This window comes from Nomia melanderi, chromosome 7 (genome assembly GCF_051020985.1).
Source record: "Nomia melanderi isolate GNS246 chromosome 7, iyNomMela1, whole genome shotgun sequence".
Lineage (NCBI taxonomy): Eukaryota > Metazoa > Arthropoda > Insecta > Hymenoptera > Halictidae > Nomia > Nomia melanderi.
In genome coordinates this window covers 15,373,163-15,393,685 of record NC_135005.1, presented here as the reverse complement: position 1 = coordinate 15,393,685, position 20,523 = coordinate 15,373,163, and the positions used below count along the sequence as shown (strand labels likewise).

The 20,523-nt window shown below is 48.8% G+C and overlaps 1 protein-coding gene across 2 annotated transcripts; it reads right to left on the bottom strand.

Moving 5' to 3' along the window:
* Positions 1-261: 261 nt before the first annotated feature.
* On the bottom strand, positions 262-20,142 carry scrt (scratch). Of its 2 annotated transcripts, XM_076369053.1 has the most exons (5): positions 19,668-20,142; positions 19,303-19,520; positions 18,464-18,997; positions 5,202-5,913; positions 262-4,489 (listed from the first exon to the last, which is right to left on the bottom strand). In XM_076369053.1, the coding sequence occupies exons 3-5, from the start codon at positions 18,816-18,818 to the stop codon at positions 3,841-3,843; spliced, it is 1,716 nt and encodes a 571-aa protein (XP_076225168.1). In that variant the 5' UTR covers positions 18,819-18,997; positions 19,303-19,520; positions 19,668-20,142; the 3' UTR covers positions 262-3,840. The 2 variants fall into 2 exon arrangements, with proteins under 2 accessions (XP_076225168.1, XP_076225167.1); XM_076369052.1 differs by having other exon boundaries at positions 18,464-18,986; positions 19,303-20,140.
* Positions 20,143-20,523: the final 381 nt, after the last annotated feature.

Genomic DNA, 20,523 nt, shown 5'->3' with positions numbered 1-20,523 from the left:
GTCTGTTATCGATGTATATATATGTATATATATATATATTCGATTGTATGCCGATTTTTCACACTCTGCCCCTCCGTTCTCGTTAATTCAAACAAACACGCGTCAAACGGTGCACTTGTTCTACTTTAATGTACCGTTTAACGTCACTCGTTCTCTCTCTCTTTCTCACCGTTACACGCATCCATTTTCTCTCTCGCGCTCTCTCTCTCTCTCTCTCTCTCTCTCTCTCTCTCTCTCTCTCTCTCTCTCTCTCTCTCTCTCTCTCTCTCTCTTCATCTCTCTCTCTCCCTCTTTCTTTCCCTATTCGACAGGCTAATATTCGTTTATACTTCGTTTAATTTACTTAATATTGCTTAAGGATTTATTGCTCTACGTTCGCACACGACAATCGCACGCGCTGCCGCGCAGCTTTCGGGGAACTCGTGAAACAAACGTCACCAAGGGCAGGACTAGAGAAAGCCTTTGGGATCTGTTTTCTCTCCGTTTACGTTTGCTCTCATTCCATCGCGTTGCGAGGCGATCGTTCGGATTCCCCGGGAACGTCGGTTCGTCCACGGGAATCGCGCCGATTCGCTCGCAACGAACGCCGCGCGTACGTCGAATAATACCGTATCGCGGCTCGTCGTTCTCTCCGTTCCTTTCTTCCTTTCTCTTCTTTCTTTTTTTTTGTCATTTTGTTACTTTTATCTTGGCGGTGAGGTCGGCTACTCTGTACATGCAACGCGGTAATTATTTGTCGGCAAAATCGTTTTATTACAAAAGGACTGTTTGGAGTCGCCGCGGCCGATCGCCGCGAGCTGCCGTCTAGTCCGCGCTCTCCTTTCTCCTCCCCCGCGTTCTCGCACGATTTCTCGCTGGTTTCACCGGTGGTTAAAAATATGCCGCGGCCCTGATCGTTTCGCCCGTGGAAATTTGCGGAATCGCTCGGGAGTTCGACTCTTCGCTGGAATTTTCACCGCGTACGTTTATATATCCTTTCGTTGTTCTGAGACACGGCTTTCGTTGTTTCCATTTTCGTTCCGCGTTCGCGTCGTTCGTCGAATTTTAAAGCACTGATATATTGACTTCGGTTGTTGCGCGCGCGACATCGTTGCCCGACGAACACCTTATTGCCGAAAGTTTCGCCTCCCTTGGTCGCGTTTACGACGGAAATTACGTTAAACCGGCAACTCAAGTGCATGCTCAGCTGCTTGCTTTCTTTTCCAACTGAATTACTTTAGACGTTGAGATTCGTTGTACTGGAGGCTACGTAACAAGATAATGGGATAAAGCGCATACCTTCTAAACGAGAAGATAACGGGTACTATATACAGAGCCACGCTAGAGGAAGAAGCTTTAAAAAATGGCACTTGAAACTTCGTTGTATAATTATCGAATGAAAAATTTGTTCGAGCGTTGCTTTTTCCGGTGATTACTAGAAATTCTGGCCGTGAAACTGGTGAACCGTCTTTGCGTTGAGTTTCGCATCGACGTCCCCTTTTTTCCGTATGTTTGTACTTAATTTATGCAATAGAAGGGCTTAATCGTAATTATAACACTTAAATCGATCGTGTGCGAAAGAAAGTGTCTAAAACGATAGCCGAAGAATCGAACCGATCCGAGATTCGCCGATGTCTTTGATCTCCTGAATTTTCCACGAGAGGCAGCGAGGAGAGCGCGGCGGAACGATCGAAAAAAAAGGTATGATGCCGAAGCAAATCATCGTTTTCTATCACGTTAAACTTCGATGTCCGCCTCTATATGTATAATTATATAATTCGTTGTGTCGAAACATTGCTTCTGACCGTACGGGCCGTCGTTATTAATTTTTTTTTTCACTTAATTCCCTTACTCGTTATATTGCTTCTATAAAATATGTGTATAACAATATTACGCAATCTATTTAGTCGAAATCTGCTCTAAATATTACGTGTGTAGGTACGCGTCTGTGTATTTACGTGTGTTTTACTGTTTCTTTGTCCCTACGTGTCCCATGTATTTATGTATACGTGTTCAATGTCTCTGTGTATACGTGTACGCGTCTTTGGTTTCTTCCGTCTCGCGTGTACTCAACCCCGTCGCGTCTGCAGAAAAGCAAGCTAAAAAGAAGGAACACGAAATCTTCGCGAGCACAACGACATCGAAGTGGATCGCTTCAACATCGTCGCGATATTCCGGAAGCAATACGTTTCTCGTACAAAAACTATCGTACTCTTCCATAAAAGATTTCGATCGCTATTCCCCAATGAACCAGGGACAGTTCTAAACGAAATGTCCCTTCTATTCCCAAATCCCATTCTCTTTCCACTAAATGAATCCCCGTATTCGAACAAAAATCGACTTTCCTCCATCTTCTTCAATCCTTTCCCGTTACCATCAAAATAAACGCCTTTCGTCTACTACAACCTGTTCCTCAACGAAACAAGGTTCCAATAAAGATACTAACAAGTGTCCCGAAAAATCGCGAGGTTCCCTGAATTTCAAAAATTTCCATTCACTTCAAACCTGTCCCTCGTTCATCGTTCGCTACGCGTACGGAGAAGCAGACGGGACGAGCGTCGAGCTACAGGCGAGACGCCATTTTGTCGGAGCGCACACGCTCCGCGCACTCGGCCCCGCGTAATGGCGTCGGTCGTCCGTCGTACGCGTCGATCCCAGATCGATTATAATCCGGCCGCTGGCGCCGTCGATAAGGAACATGCAAAAGGATCGTCGCCGCGTCTTCGTGGACGATCGCCGTCGACTTTGCGGAAGCGACGGAGCCGACTGCGACGGCCGCGCGTCCCGACGAACACGACGATCTCCCTCCGAGCAGGATTCAACTCTCCGTAACGGCGTTCCTCGACGCCATTTTCTCGGAATACATTCCGCGAAGAACGAGAATCCCAACCGGGGATCGCGCCGATTTGTCCCACGAACAGGGCAATCCATTCTTCAATATTATTGTATCTCGAATCCATCATCATTATCATCGATCACGGTGAATTCTCCCCCCAGCTTAATCATTTTCGCTCATTATATCCGCGGAGAGTCAGCTTCATCATCACTTTAGGCAGCTAAGTATTAATAAATAGTGTCTCCGTAACGGGCTCGCGACTAGAACCGTACGCGCTAGTAAATATATATATACTATATATATAATAATATAATATATATAATATAATAATATAATATCATAATGTAATAGGTATAATCGACTAGAGTGACTAGACTGCAGTGTGGACGTCACCGTTCGACGTTGCTCTCTCATCATCACTCTCTCTCTCCCTTTCACTCCCACTCTCTCGCTCTGCCAATCAATCAATCTCTCTTTCTCTCTCTCTCGCTCTCTCTCTCTCTCTCTTTCTTTCTCTCTTTTTCTCTCTCTCTCTCTCCCTCTCTCTCTCTTCCTCTCTCACTCTCTCTCTCTCTCTCTCTACCTTTCTCTCTTCTCGCTTCCTCTCCAACCCCTCGAAGTTCAATCTTCGTCGTTCCGTTTGCTTCGATTAAGACTTAAACATTACTGGACGTTTTTATTAATGTTAGACATTATTTAAGAAACCGATACCACCTTCTAACCCCTCTCCATCGGTCGACCGGCCACGATCGACCGATCAATCCTCTCTCTCTCTCTATCTGTGTATGTACCGTTTTCCACTACGCGTCATTCTCTACTGGCACTTTTCTACTTAAAACCTACTGGGCAAACCTTTTTTATTACTTTTTATATTCCGTGCATCCGGACTTCCCCGAATTCACCCAGCCTATTTATCCGGGCGCCGCGGCCGGGTACGACCGCTAGCTCTCCATAGCGGCGTCCATCGCGCAGCGACGTCCGTCGTCCTCGCGACGCTTCGCGGCCTTGCTTCTGTCGTAGCGCTGCTACAAGCCGCAGTTGTTCTGTTGGTGTTGCTGCTGCTGCCCGTTGCTGTTGCCGCCGGCCGCCGCCTGCTGTTGCCCGGGCATCTCGTCGTCCCTCAGGCAAGCGGACTCCAGGTGCTTGTTCAGGTAGGACTTGAGCGCGAAGGTCTTGTGGCAGCGCGAGCACTCGTAGTTCTTGTCCGCGGAGTGCGTCTGCATGTGGGCGCGCAGATTCGAGCGGTCGGCGAACGCTTTGCCGCAGTGCGCGCACCCGTACGGCTTCTCGCCGGTGTGACTTCTCAGGTGGCCTTGCAGCAGCCACGGCCTAGAGAACATCTTGCCGCAGACGCCGCAACTGTGGGCAAGCTTGTGGGTCAGCACGTGCATCGCCAACGCGGGCATGCTCACGTACGCTTTGCCGCAGTGGATGCACTTCTTGGCGGACTGAGAGTCCAGGCTGCGGTGGGTCTGCTTGTGCCGGGACAGGTTCGACGAGGTCGCGTACTGCTTGCCGCACTCGGTACAGGTGAACTTCGGCCTGTCCGGCTGGGCGGCTTCCTTCTCCGGGACCGCGGCCCCGTTCGTGTTCGTGCTGCGACGCTTCGAACGACCGTCCGAAACGAAGAACGCCTCGTACGTGTACGCGACCGTCTTGCTGCCGTTCGGCCCGCTGTTGGGAGCAGAAAAGTTCAGGCTGATAAGTCGGAGAATCTCAGGATAGTCGATGCACTGTCGGTCGGTTGGGAGTGGGGATTGGAGACTGGGCTTATCCGGTGATTCGGTGGCTGTTAATGAAGGTTGTAACGAGGGTTCGAGCAGAAAGACCAATGTCAGGGATTAAGTCTATAGAGGTTACATCGCCGAAAGTGAAGCTCCGACGCAACAATCGAACCGATAAGAATGAAGAACGACTGCAGGGCGTAATCTAGATCCACCTCCATCTGAAAATGTCCCAAGCATCCCGGCGAAAGTTGATCCCGCAGGGAAAAAAGCCCCGGACGATCCCCTAAAATCACCGACAGCGCATCGGCAAACAGAGCCCCCGTATCTCGTCACACCCACGCGCACACGGACGTACACAATCCATCAAGATCATGCAAACAGATCCACGCAACGAACGACGATAACGAACATCAATAATCCAGACACCATTCGAACGATCAATAATCCCGTGGCCACGTGTCCGCAAACACCGAGCAAGCGACGGGTAAGTACACAAAAGCGGCAGTGCTGCGACATCGATCAACAACCAGTCCGATCCGTTCATCGCAACGCCGACAGAGGAACAAGAAGAACGGCCTCTCCTTCGTCCCCCGATCGACCGGAAACCGACACCGATAACGTACCAGCCGATCGTCCCCATTCATCAACGAAATACTCACCCGTCCCTACCGGCGCTGCAGTTCGCGTTCGCCTCGGCGGTCGCCGGCGATTGCGGCTGTTGCGTTTGCTCCTGTTGCCTCAGCTGGTTGGCCTGCGAGCTGGGCACCGGGACCAGCACGGAGACCGGTATCGGCTGCGCGGTCGGCGCCGATTGCAGCTGCGTGGCCTGCAACTGCTGCCCGGACCCAACGACCCCCGGCTGCTGCGGCACCGCCGTTGACAACTGCTGCTGCTGCTGCTGCTGCTGCTGCGGCGGAGGCGGCGGCGGCGGCGGCGGTGGCGGCGACAACGTGTGAATGAACACGGAGTGCGTGGGCGCGGCCGGCGAGGCGCTCAGGTCAAGGATCGCCTGCGCCGCGGACAGGTCCTCTTCCGCCGACGTGCGGATCTCGGACGTGGGCTGCAGGCTGTACGGTCGGTAGATGTCCTTCTTCTTAGGCGGCAGCGACAGAGCGGTGCCGGTGCTCGTGAAGCACATGGCGAGGCTCTTCCGGGGCGGCAGGCTCAGCGATGCGGAGGACGACGGCGTCGTTGTCGGGACAGGGTGCGGCTGGTGCAAACTCGAACCGTTCACCACTACCGGCAGCTCCTGGGGAGCGGCTGGCGGCGGCGGCGGCGATGGGACCACCGGCCGAGCCAGCTCCGCCGCCGAACGCAGCGTCGCGTACTTCGGCGGCTCCTCGTGGTTGATCCACGACTCGTGCGTGTAACCTGCAAGTTCAGATTTCAGGGTGTCAGCTTGGTCTCTGGTGGAATCGCTTTCGGCATGTTGAGGTGATCAGAGGACTGTTGGTGAGTTGGGTATTGAAGTTTGCGGTGAGATGGAGTTTGTGAATGGAATGTGGAATTTAGTCTTATTTGATGGGGAACTTCGTTGATTGAGAGTTCTTTCAGACTCGTTTTGGGCATGTTGAGGTGTCCAGAGGACTGTTGGTGAGTTGGGTGTTGAGGTTTGCGGTGAGATGGAGTTTGTGAATAGAATGTGGAATTTAGTCTTGTTTGATGGGGAACTTTGTTGACTGTGAGTTCTTTCAGACTCGTTTTATGCATGTTGAGGTGTTCAGAGGACTGTTGGTGAGTTGGGTGTTGAGGTTTGAGAAATGGAGGTTTGCGATGAGTTGGAGTTTGTGAATAGAATGTGGAATTTAGACTTGTTTGATTGGGAACTTTGTTGATTGAGTGTTCTTTCAGACGTTCTGGTTTCAATTGCTGGAAATCGGAGATCGAGAAGGGAAACTGGGATTGAATGGAATTAGTGCGGAACCTGGGAATCTAAATTGAGATCATTTAGAAGATTCCGTGTAAGCGGACCTAGTAATTAGAACTCGAATCGAAGAATCTATAGGCGAGGAATTTTGGGAGGCGCCTGGATCCTTGAGTCCAGGGCGCCAAGTTTGGAGAAGCTTGTTCTAAGGGCCAGTTAATCAATGATCCGCGGCATCCAAAAGTTTCCTGACACGGATCGAAAAGGTCAGGGTCAACGGCAAGAGCGGAGGCTATTAAAAGACAAACGGAGAACGGGGCATATTAAAAGTTCGCGAAAACGGTCGGCTTAGCCGGCTCGAAAGTATTACTATACAATAAATTATTCATCGACTCATTAACCTTAGCTCATCCGTCGAAACAGCGCGCGGCATCGGTCGGGCCTAAAATTAGCCGTGAATATTAATTAAGTCAGGTGCGTACGTTCGGGGCGGTTGGACGGGAAATACAAAGCTGATTAGAGGCCGCTAATGAGTAATGCAAATTAATGCCCTCCGATTCCGCGGATCCGGGCAATCGAAAGTCGGATTATTGTTCGATTGTCCGGCGAGTTCTTACTAATCCCTGAATCAGAAAATGAAGTTCGCTGCCGTTCCAAAGGGAGAATATTCAACAGAGATCATAAGAATCACACATGAAAACGCGTACAACAAAAATTCCATAATCATAAACCATCGAACACTCCAATTTCATTAGCATCTAACAGAAAGTTCCTCTAAACTCACTTTAAACTCGCATAGAATAAAAGCCCACAACTTATAATTTTAAATCAACCATCAAATAACATCTGATCCTCGAAAAGTAAAAATCTAACCTTTCGCCGACCAGGTTCAATCCGCACATCTCCAATTCAAAGGGAACAGAGATTCCAGCCAGTGGGTCAGGCGTGCATGTTTATAGAGCGTGTTCCACGTGAAACGATTTTTACATTCAAGTTGTAATATTCTGAATGGATGTAATTCGGGAGGAAATAAAATTACCAAAGCTGGCCTTTCAGGTCAAGAACCGTCGTCATTGGGGCCAGCTGAGTCGCTGCGACCTTTAATTATACCGGAGGATTTTCTCGAGTGGAACGTTCCAGCGACGAAAATTAAAGGGCGCCGATAACATAACATTTCTTCCAACCCGCCGCCCCCGCCCCCGCCCCGCCCCGTTCCGTTGCGTTCGCCAACGTCAGCCGGCTTCCCTCCCGCGAGCCACGCCATGAATATTTGAATTCGTGAATCAGACGGAACCGGTGCACGCCGTTTTCATTTCCTGGTGTCGACACACGCCAGCTGCTTCCACCATGTGCCGCTGTTAACGAGAAAACGACGGGGGCGAAAAACCGGGAGGGTAAAAAGGTTTCAGTATAATATCGCGTGGGGTAACTGTTGCACGCCCCTCGGAAGGAACGTGCCCGGCCGTTCTTTCGATCGCTTGATCGACACCTCGTCACGCTACTCTTCCTGCTGACGCTTTACTTCTCTTTTATTCTTCGACATTCGCGGATATTGGATTTTTCATTTGTTGTATTAGAGTGTGTTCGTAACGGTGTACATTATTGTATAGTTTCGACTGATGAGAAGTGGATTTATTAACCCTTTGCACTCGAGGATATTTTTCTCGATAAATATTCATTATTTTTCTATGAAATGTCGATCAGAGTTGAGAAAGAAATCATAGGTCATGGAGTTAAGCGACGGAACTATTTCATTTCGATGTTCCATGTGTTCGTACGTTATACAAAATTTAATATTGAATTTTCAATTTTACTATTTTCTTGGGTCAAATCGAATGGCGACTGAATGGCGCCTCTCGAGTGCAAAGGGTTAATATTATTGGAATGTGGATATTTTAAGTATTTCAGAGGGAAATGTTTTGGAGAACTTTATTAGGATTTTAATTTTTTTTAAAGGGTGTATTATAGTAGATTTTTGATTGATAAGAATTGGATTTATTATTATTGGAGTGTAGAAATTTCAACATTTCAAAGGAGAACCGTTTTAAAGAATTTTATTAGAATTTTCTTTAGAATAATATTGTTCTAACGAGGAGAAAGAATTTGTAAATGACACTTAGAGTTTTTCAAGATTGACAAGAGGTTTTAATTGTTTTTAGAAAGGGTTACAGTAGCTCGAGGATTATGTAGATCATGAAGGAACAGCGAAGCCCTTCGTGTGTCTTCGAAGGTCGCTAGTGGATCTTTGAGAACAAGCAAAGGTCTTCCGCTGGTAGCTAAGGTTTCAGTATTCTACGAGGGAACTATAGTGAACATTAATATGACGAGGATATCGTAAATAATCGAGGGACTGTCGATTCCTCCATCCAATCATAAATCCCATTTCAATTCTAGCCTAGCCTTGTTTCATTCCTCTTTCTACCAGTAGAGAAAAAAAGTCGCAATTAAAATCACGGACAATGCAAACGCATTCAATTCCATATCTCCCCTTTTTCAATCGACGCTTCTTCGAGTCGTATAAAACAAAAGAAACAAGGAAAAAAGTGGAAAAAAATCCTGGTAACGACTCGCGGAACAAATAACCAAGGAACTGGGACAGATAACGAACTAACGGTGACAGTCGTTCGAAAAGCAATTTCCCTAACGGTTATGAACCGGCCGAGTGCTCGGTCTTCGGGCTAATTAATTGTTCCCCGTGAACGGAAGTGAATCGGTGCGATCTAACACAGAGGTTCTCAAATTTATTTCGCCTTTTTTCGAAAAAATTCACCAAATATCCTCTGGAATCTATATTAAAATACAAACTAAATTAACCTATGAACCAACATTAACCTAGCCAGTAATAACAAAATACCAAGAAGAACCTCGAGAAGTCAAGCTCCTCGATAACCAACGTGATCCATCTACATCCGTTCATCTACATCAGTGCAATTTGATTTTTAAGGCGGGCAATTTGAAATTTGGAATATCAACTCATATAAAATAGCCAAAATATTATAATATTTCTGCCAAAATAAATATTAAAAATTATATATATATATATATATATGAACGTTTATATTATACATATATTTAATTTTTTATATTATAATATTTAGGCAGAAATATGAACGTTTATATTATACATATATATAATTTTTAATATTATATTATAATATTTCTGCCAAAATATTGTAATAATAAAAATTATATATATATGAAGTTTATATTACACATATATATAATTTTTAATATTATAATATTTCTGCTATATTCTTTACGTTTGTAAATATTGCGAGACATACAAGGTGATATTTCAAATATCAAATCGCCCCCTTAAAAATCATCATATACGTTCCACAGGGTGTCAAGAATTTTAGAAAACCTCAAGTGGGGTACGGCACGGAAAAGGTTGTGAGGCACCGATCTATATCGCGAACCCCCAAAAGATCGTATCCCCTTCAGGAGAAGCAGCTAAGCAACACGACCTTCGAACTTCCCGAAAACTGTCACATCGATGAGCATCGTGGCCGTTGCACGCTTCACAGGGCCATCGAATCGTTCCGATGCCGTGGCTCGCGGTCTCGCGTGATGTGGCCGGGCCGCGCTTAAATTGTTTAAACCCCGCGACCCCTTCGTTTTTATTGCTCTTGACCACGCGACAGTCAGCCTTCGATGCCTCGTTCCCTAGCCGCCGGATGCCGATCGATACGCCCGCTGCGACAATGTAACGCGACATTCGCATTGTGTGTCGAGCGCGAACGGAGAGAGATAGATAGAGAGATAGATAGAGAGAGGGAAGAAACGAGAGCGCAGAAATTACCCCCCGAGCAGCCATTTCCTCCCCGCGTTCTCTCCACGGTTCCGCGCACACCCTCCCCTTATACCGCTGTCATCCGAACTGTCAGCTGGGTTGTTTCCTCCTGCGCGAGGCGCGGGACGAGGAGAGTTCCTCCGCGAAACAGCGGAGAGAGCCCGGAAGTCCTTGTTGCTTTTGTGCCGAGAGGAACTCCAATCGATACAACTTGTTAGAAAGCATAGAGGATCCCCATTATGCCGACCCTAACGGGAGCGATCCCGTTTCTTCTTTGTCTTTTCCTGCTCGCGTTCGGCTCTCCGTCTTTTCTCCGTTTTTTAGAGAGCGCTGATTGTCTCGTGTCTGAGAAAGGGTGAACCGGGTAGGACGACGCCGGGGAAAGAGATGCCAGAGGTTAAATTGTATTGCGAGGGCTTTGTTCGCTGGATCTTCGGTCGCGCGGGGATATTAGTTGGGATTAGTTTCGGAGTTCCTTGATTGGATGTTACGTTCCGGGAATATTATGCGATCTTTCGGTAATCGGATTGGTTCCGTCGTTCGTTTCGAGGAGAAATCGACGCTGAACTTCGATGTGTAATGGATTGCGATTTATTGCTTAATTCTGAGTTGTTATTGTAATATAGGTGTGATACTGTGTTACGATGAGATTAGAATTTCTTCGAATGAACTGTAAAGGAAACATGATTCTTGTCATGGAGGTATTCTTAAAGGATTATTGTTGAACGTACAGTCTCGCGTGTGAATCGACGATCGTAACTCACTGCGAAAGAAAATCCCGACGCTATTGGAATCGAACGGAAGATCTGACGGTCATACATCTATCCGCGGATTTCGACGAGATAGACGGCCCATAAATCTGACGACTGAAAGGCAATATCGGAAGACTGGCGGACAAGGCGAGGGCAACAAGTCACAGGAGCAGCCCGAAACATCGGAACAGCCCGAAAACGATCCATGCATAATTCATAACGGCGATCGGCGACAAACCTCAAACAAAAGCAACAACAGTATTACACGATTAACTAGGGAGTGCCGTTCCATATTCATGGGAGCATTACGTACGATTCCGGCGGCCGAGCAACAGCGCTCGGCCACCGAATCCTTCGAGGACGCAGGCGCCGTGAAAGCCGAAGATCATCGGTCCGAAACGCGCCGCGATTAATTGCGCGCGGTTAATCACTCGAATCACGTCGCTTCGTCTTGCCACCGACGGCCGACGGGAATCGATTTTTCGACCCTTTCGGTCAGGAATTATTTTTTTTTAATCTTTAGTTTTATTTTGTGATACAATTTGATAAGAGGTCATTGTTGTCAAATAGAATCTATTCTGATAATATAAGGACAACGTTTAAACAATAAAATTTATTGCACTGGAGAATAGTTTTCTCAATAAGTATTCATTATTTTAATTATTATTCAAAATATATTATTACTAGAAATTTCTTTAGCATTTATTCAATCTTACGTATTTTCAATTTTATCATTATTATATTTTAATGAAACAAATTAAGTTATGAAAGTTAATATAATTTACATTTTCTGATGAAATGTCAATGATATTTTTTGCAATTAACGTAAAGAAATACCTTGCGTAAATCAAGTGACGGAACTATTTTATTTCGATGTTGCATGTGTTCGTACATTATATGAAGTTTAATATTGAATTTTGAATTCTACAATGTTCTTGGGTCAAATCAAATGACTGGAAGGCGCCTCTCGAGTGCAAAGGGTTAAACCACCCTCTAAATTCTCGAGTTCATTACACGATGAATATTTTCCTAGAAATTAATCATCCCTATATTCTCTGCCGCTAGAAAGTCACCCCCGAAATTGTCGATTCCGGAAATCTTTCCAAAAATAAAAGCACGACATTCAAAATTATTTTCCCCTGAGAGTGTTGAAAGAAAAGTTTCTCGACCCTAGCATCCGATAACCTCGTTTTTTCTTTAGAAAAAACCAGGCCAGATATTCTCGATTCTCCGCGGAGGTGACTAACGAAAACCACTGTCGAAGTACGCAACCGTCGAATCGGAGAGCGTGCGAGGAACACCGAGCCCAGAGACACCGGAAATTCGGCGCACAGTGAAATAAAGGGAAAAAGGCGAATCCTCGATGAATCGCGTGGGATATATCTCCTCGGACCGATCGAGGCTCCGCTTCCGCGGAGGGTTGACGGGACGCGTGACGGCAATAAATCAGGAAACTGTGCTGGCCGATCGATCAACCGGCGCGCATCTATTATTGGCTGAAATAAAAGGGAGTCGACACAGAGGGAAAGGAGAGTGGCCGTGTCTGGAAATGCATTTCATCAACGCCCGTGCGAGGAAGACAGAGAGAGAGAGAGAGACAGAGAGCGAGAGAGAGAGAGAGAGAGAGAGAGAGAGAGAGAGAGAGAGAAAAAGACAGGAACAATGAGAATAAGAAAGAAAAGAGAGGAACAATGAGAATAAGAAAGAGAAAGAGAGGAACAATGAGAATAAGAAAGAAAAAGAGAGGAACAATGAGAACAAGAAAGAGAAAGAGAGACAGGAGCAGTGATAAGAAGGAAAGAGAAAGAAACACTGAGAACGAGATGGAAAGAGAGCGGAACAGTCTAAATGCGACGAAAAGAAAGGGGGACTGTGAGAACGAGATAGAAAGAGAGGGAAACATTGAGAACGAGATGGAAAGAGAGGGAAAGAACGAGAGCGAGAAAGGAGGAGAGGGAAACAACGAGAGCGAGGAAGGAAGAGAGAGAAAGGGAAGGAGGAACAGAGAGACACGATGAGAGAGGGTGGACTGGCAACGGTAGAGTAGGGGTAGACAAAGGGTGGCGGCAAGGGGGGAGGGTGAGAATCAATAATGTCGAATGAACGCTCCGCACGCTCCCACGAGTCTGTTGATTCTAGCCTTTCAAAGGCCGATGTAAGGTCCTTTGCCATTGTTATTCGTCGATCGTTTCCGACCGCGGATCGAACCAGATCTCCATCTCTCTCTCTCGCAATTTCCCTCTGACTTCGCTCGTCGGTTCGGTCCCCGCACGAGCGAGCGTCGGCCAGAGACGCGATAAGACACGGAGCATTCGAGCAGGTTCGCAGGAAACGATTAACTCTTTGCACTCGGAAGTATTTCGTTAGGAATATTTAAATTTTCTAACTAGACGCGAACGATATTTTTTCGAACTCGAAGGGAAATCGCAAGCGAATTGAGAAAAGCTTTTCCATCCCAATATTTCACTATTGAATTTGATGTTCAATATTGAATAAATTTTATAATTTTGCTACGTGAAATCAGGTGATTGAGGGTCACCTCTCGAGTGCAAAGGGTCAACGGTGTAGAATTAGGGGATTCGTCGTGAAATGGGTTTCGACGGTTCTTTGCCAGGTGACAAAAGAGAAGCGAGAAACAGCGATTGCGCGAGAATTGCGTTATATACAGTTCAATATTGAATAAATTTTATAATTTGACTGAGAGTCACCTCTCGAGTGCAAAGGGTCAACAGTGAAGAATTAGGGGATTCGTCGTGAGATGGATTTCAACGGTTCTTTGCCAGGTGACAAAAGAGAAGCGAGAAACAGCGATTGCGCGAGAACGAGCTCGCGTTCGAGCAGGCGCGTGCGTTTTCCGCGACGCGCTGCTGGCAACTGACGACGGAGCTTCGACGAGCGTGGTTTCGTTGCGTGCCTGGGGACAGTGAGAACTGAAGTGCGGACTTTTTGCTTGGCATTCAATTTCCGGGGTTGGTAACGCGGAGAACGGAGCGGCGAGGATTGTACTCGATGGAATTTATTTCGAAGAGGGTAGGGGAGGAGATGTTACATTGATGTATGGTTTCGTCGCGAGAAAGACACGTGTGTCGGGAGGGATTAATTATTTGGTTAAGCTGAGAGCGATGTAAGAAGTCTCGTTTGCGCTCTCTTCGGATAACGGAGAGTTTAAGGGTTCGTTTCCTCTTCGTGGGATTTCTTTTTCATTTCGGTAGAAGAAGCGACGCATTGAATCGCGGTCGGAGAACGGGGATTCAGGATGAGGATTTCGCGGAGTGCCGCTGAGCTAAGTGTTTTTAATTAATTGGACGGCCAACGTCGGGGCGAAAATATCCGAAAGAAGCGCCGCGGAAAAACGGTCGCATAATGGAGCGTTACGCGACCCCCGGTGAAATGCAATTCGTTTATTCATGATGGAGTTACAGTTAAAGGAAGCCGTTTAATCGGCGCCGACCGTTACATATTTTCGACCTGAATACTGATCGCGACGATTTCATGGCATCCTCTGTGTCAAGTAACTTAAAGAAAAATAGAATAAGAGATTCGATAAAATTCAACAAACACCAAATAAAAGGAAAACGAGTTTTACTCAATGCCACTTCATTTACACCTGAATTCCATCAAAGTTCATTATATCTCTCTTCATCTCTAATGAGTATCAGCGCAATGTTAAAATCCAGAAACTACTCAAACGAAATTCAACGATCCTAAACCTAAATCAACCCTAGAACTACCGAGCATTTAATACGATTAATATGCAGTTCCTATAAAAATTGTAGCAATAGATTATTTTCAGTTTCTTCAGACATTCATTATAGTACTGAAATGAAACATGAATAATCGATGCATGGAAAATATCAATAATTGCTGAACAAAAAGATCGAAACCAGTCATTTTGACTATTACGGTAGTTCTAGTGTTAACCCTTTGCACTCCAACAAAGTGTCACTAGAAATATTCAATTTTTATGAGATATAGATGCCATTCTTTTCAACTTAATGAGGGATCTATTCACGAAATAAGAACAATGGTATTTTATTTCCACATTTCACGTATCGATACTCAAGACTTAACGTTAAATAAGGAATTTTACAATTTTGATGTACCAATCGAAAGGCACCTTTGGAGTGCAAGGGGTTGATAAACGTTCAAGGGAATGAAATGGTCCAAGGCGGATAATTCCGCGGCAGAGGAAAGAAAAACGGGGAACGTGATCGAGGGAAAGCGATTCAGCGACGTACGTGTAAACGGGCCGATAAACAGAGGCAGCGAACAAGTTGCTGCAATTTTCATAAGTTCGATCCGCGGGGTCGGCCACGCTGTCGCAGAGGCGCACGTGTTACATAACACTTCGCGCCATGTTAAAGACCCGACACACACACAGAGACACACATAGACACATCCGGGCGTTACAATCGATAACGAAATTCAATTAACAGCTGGATCCGCGGCGGTTTTCGCAGTAATTCACTCGCTTACGCGATTAGCTCACGTGTGCCGTTCGGTTACGTAACCGTCACCCTATAATTATCAGCTGCGCGGGTACGCGGCTGTTGTCGATTGGGGACGGCGCGGATCGACCGTGTGGGCCCGCGGGGCTTTCCCGGGGAACGCGGCCGGTCCCGAATCGGCTTGCCCGATGAATTTCTTAAATCCGTCCGAGCCGATAACGCGCACCGAGACACACGACTTCCGTGGCACGGCGACGTAAATCAACTTGTGGAGCGTATTCAACACGTACTCTCAGGTGGAGGTAATCAAGTTCAAAGTTACCGGCTTGTAACCTTTGTCATTTTTCGAGTTGATTAAGCACCAGTTGATTGTCGCTTCGCCGGGAAAATGGAAAGTAGGAATTTCTTGTTGTTGTTGTTGGTTTTTTTATAGTTGTTAATATAGTTTCTATTAGTGTTGCTGTTACTATTGCTGATATTGTTATCGTTATAGTACTGTCATTGTGATCTATTACTGTTACTATCATCGTTATCATTATCGCTAACGGCATTACTGTAACAGCCTCATTGTATAATAATTGGACTCGAGCATTAACGGTTCCTGCATACTCAAAGACAAAGATCCACAAGTATTGCGTAAGGTTACCCGAAGCCAAAGGCTATCCAGAAACCATTCTCCGGGACGATACGAAAATTCTCGCTAATTCAATGAAAGCTAAATCGACGGTGCTCGAGGCAATACTCGGAGACAATCGGGCCGGAGGATGAAAGCGTCTCCCGAAATCAACCCTTTCAGTCCTGGAGGAAAGCGTCCGCTGGAAGAATCGCGAGTACGCCGGCCCTCTGGAGGAACTTGACCCAAATGGCAGACTATAATCCGTTTCCCGGGCGTAACGTCTCGCTGTCCTCGTCCAATGATCGCGAATCCCCACACAAAATCTCGCGTCCCGCTTCGAGGAGGGATCAGGCTTGCCGCTGCTCGAAAACCGTAGGAGCAACAGCGTCCGAATCCGTCGCGAAGCGCGGAAACTCCGCTCGAAGCGTCTTAGTAACGCTCCGAATACCACAGTGCAGGATTTCGTAAATTTTGGAAGGCGAAATGATATAAGGAAAAATGACTTTTAAAGGAAGAAACTAGAAGCTCCGCCCTTTCTAACGAACTCAGGAAGAATATTGTATGACCCTTTATTACAAAGTTACGAGAGTTCAAAGACCAATGATCTTCGAATTTTTCGCACTGTCCTCCGTCTTCATGGTCTTTTATGGTTTATATTTATAATCCACGCATCTAACTTCTCCACTCGCTTTCCCCTCTTTCCCTTATCAATCCTACTATCAGTTCCAACTAAAGAATCATTGCCATACGAACACCGCTATCATTTGAAACGTGCTGCGAGCTCGACGGTTTCCATTCGAAATGGACGCGACGCCCGCAGAAGTCGCGCGGCCGTCAACGCGTTGACGGAAGCGCGGACGACTCGAGGCAGCCGCCTATCCGCCGCAGTGGCAGCAGCCGCATGCAACAGCCGCGTAGAGTGGCCGCGATGCAAAACAAAACGCAGCGGAGCTGGTGTCTTCGCTGGCGCGCATGAGTGCACGCCGCCTTGGCGTACCCTCGATGCCCGAATTTTTGCGTTCCCATTCGCGGCGAGCGCGAGAGATTGCGGCCGTGTCGCGGAAAAGCGTTCGCGGCTGGAAAAAGTGGACGGGACATGGTGGAAAAGGGGGCAAACGAGGAAGGGAGCGAGAGAGAGAATGAGAGAGAGAGTGAGAGAGGGAGAGGGAGAGAGAAAAACTGGCTAGCAGCCGCTTTGTGCGAGCGAGAGCAAGGTGACCCAAATGGGACGCGACAGAGAAAGACGGGCAGAGGGTACGAGAGAGAAAGAGGGATTATTCCTCCCCTTTCGCTTCGATCCGCCCAAAGATCCGCAGTAAAATCAACGATCGGCCCGGCGGGTGTGTCGCCCAGCTTGTGTGCATACGTGTGCACGCGCGTGTTGGTGCGTGTGCGATGCATGGCCGGAATTCGTCGGCGAAACCGAGGAAAATCATTAACCCCTCGACGTGTTTTCGTCGCGGACGGCAATAATCTCTGCTGGCTAATCGTACGATTCGATGATTCGCAAGAGACGGGAAGAAATATTCTATTCGTTCGTTTCGACGGTGAAATATCGAAAATATCGAAGCAGTCTTTCGTTTCTATACGCAACGAACAGCATTGGTTTTCATTGGATTAATCTAGAAATGTTCGTTAGACGATCGTCATTCGAGGTGGACAGAGAAAAGAGACGTTTAACCCTGCTGATATTTTTCGTTCGACGACGAGTCCCATGGGGGTGGACTGTACTGGCTCGTGTTATCGTCGCGGGCCGACTACCGCAATTTCTCTATAGCACACGGCCGATCGGCCAATCGGCGGGTGTGTCACCCCCGTGGCTCGACGCATGGCCAGACTCCGAGATAGGCCGAAGGTCGGATCTCCCCGGGGGTTAGGATCCAGCAGGGAACGATTTCAACGTTGTTTCTTTGTTTTTCTTTTCCCGTGTCTGGGGCTCCTCTTTCTCTCGGGTTTTTGTTTTTACGAGCCACGAGGGATTAGAGTCGTCGCGTCTGGCCAATCTAGGGCGTGGCGCTAGAGATGCAAATAGTGGGCATGTAGACGATGTCATCCACCGGATCGGAGATTCGCGGCTAACGCTCTGGGAGGTGTGTTCTCGATAGATTCGGGACCGCCACGTGGAATTTCGTGGTAAGACGTTTTCGCACGATCGAGTGGGAGGCTATAGCGTCGATGAATATTTATAACGACGCGCTCGTCCACTGTTCAATACAACACCGCGAATAGACTATATCTAATCTCTCGACGAATCACCGATTCTCCGTGAATCCCGAAAGATCTACTCTACACCCCTAGTCCACCGACGACCAGAAAATCCTACAAATCACTAACGAGAACCTAACCGATCTATCCAAGAAACACCGAAAACTTAGAATCCTACAAGCGATCGCAACTGTATAAATACAAAGGAACATGGTCGAGGAGGGCAACTCCATTTCCACTCACCATGATAGTAGAGAGCACCGGACGCGTTGAGGGGTGGCGGGCTGGGCGCAGTGGCACCAGCGGTCGGGCTGTGGGGTCCCCAACAGGTCTGCTGATGATCGACCTGCCTGGTGTCGGTGTCGCCGACCACGTCGATCTCCTCGTCCTCGGGCTCATGCCTGTGCTGCTGCCTCTTCTCTATGACGGCGGCGGTGGTCTGTTGCATCCCGTGGTGCACGGGTGCCGTGTGCGGCGGCGGCCCGGTGTCCTGCATCATGCCAGCGGACGGGTCGTTGTTCTCCTCCTCCTGGGTGTCGTCGACGCGATCCGGCCACGGATACGCCTTCCATTTCTTGGCCATGAGGCAGCGCGGCATGGTGACGGCCCTGCGTGCGGCACCGGTCGCCACGAGCCCGGTCACCGTCCGGCGACGTTACGACGGTCACCAGGAGGCGATCGACCGGCGGCCTCGGCGTAGCAGCGGCAGCGGCACCCGTGGTATCCCCGCGGCGAACCTCCGCCTCCGCCACCGACGTCGGCGTAGCTACAACACCACTACCAGCACCGTCACGAACCGCACCGTACGCAGCACCACCGTAGCACCGATCGACGCCGATCCCGTGGATCACGTCGGGTGCCGCGACGACGACGACGACGACGACGACGTCGACCAGCGCACCGGCGGCGTGACCAACAGCAGCAGCGGCAGCAGCACTATCCCGATCCCAGCGTACCCCGGCGGAACGTCTATCCCCTAAACAGCCGTCGCCGGCGAGGCAGCCGTCGATGCTCGACCGACGCCGCCGTCTCCGTCGCCGACGTCCGTCGCCCAGCCCCCCGAGTATCCCTAGCCTGTTTACCTCGCGCACCACCACCGACGACGTATCCGTGGAGGACGGTGACTGGCGACGCCGCGGCTTCCTCGACGACCTTCCTTGCTCACCGCGGGGCGTGATCTGCAGCCTCGTCATCGGCACAGCGAGGGCAGCTCCTTCGTAGGATGCACCGCCACCATGCCAGAGCCCCGGCTACGGAACAACCGAGAACACCTCTCTCTGCCTCTGGCCCTCCTGACCGACTGTCTCCGGTAAAACCAGACCCCAAACCGTGTATTATACTCGCAAAACACACTAATCCCACCTCCTCTCCGCGAGTAAATCTCTCTTCCCCTTCGACTACCAGCTAGAGGACTACTTATTTTTACTACTACCGGTGGTCTTACTACCGATTCTTGTGCTTCTTCTCTTTCGCTCGCTCTTGCGTTCTCGATCTTCTCGGTGCTCTTCCGATTTCCGTTCTTAATTCTTCCGGTTCGCTTCCCCCGTCAGGAGCGGTTCCCGTTCTCGCGTTCCCAAGCGTCCACGCCTCCGGTATCCCCTAAACTCCGGCTCACTGAATACCGAGCGGACCGTGTCCACCCGTCCGTCCGTTCGTTCGTTCCGTTCGTTCGTTTGTTCGTTCGTTCGTTCGTCTGTCCGTCCGTCCGTCCGATCCGGAATACTCTCTCGGTCGCTCCCTGTCGCGGCTCTCGCCAGTGACAGGGGGTGCCCTCGAATACGATCACGACGTCGGGGTGCGACTGTTTGGTCGGTGGCGCTGCCGGTCGACGCTGCTTATCCCCTACCTCGCCTCGGCGGCTCTCTCCCTCGATCGCCGACAAACGATAACCTGTCCCTGTCCGACACTCCGCAGAACCGGGAGCCCCCGCCACCCCTCCGCTGCGGCTCCCCTAGAGTCAGCATCGCGCGGAGGCGCTGCAGTCGCTGCTGACGGCTCACGCCGGAGCGAGGGATGGCTGCGCAACCCCTCGAGGCTGCCGATGCTAGTTCCCGATCCCTGCAGGCCTTTCGATTGTGTTGCGCTCACGCTCGCGCTCGCGCGCGCGTGCCACGGGGTAAACCTGCGCGCACGAGTCTCCCCGTGTGTACGGGACGGGTGGTGTGCATCGCCATTGGCGTAGGCCGGAGTCTCTTGGCTCCGTATCAAATCACCGCGATCTCGTTATTGCGCAACGCTCCATGTTTCGATCCTCTGGCATTCCGGTAGCTTTAACCTCCGAGGATCTTCGGGTTGCGTGGAAC

Coding starts and splice junctions, on each gene's coding strand:
- scrt (XM_076369053.1), bottom strand. CDS start 18,818: ATGCCGCGCTGCCTCATGGCCAAGAAATGGAAGGCGTATCCGTGGCCG. Junction 5,914..18,463: donor CGGTGCTCTCTACTATCATG/GTGAGTGGAAAT, acceptor CTGAACTTGCAG/GTTACACGCACGAGTCGTGG. Junction 4,490..5,201: donor TGCAGCGCCGGTAGGGACGG/GTGAGTATTTCG, acceptor TGCTCCCAACAG/CGGGCCGAACGGCAGCAAGA.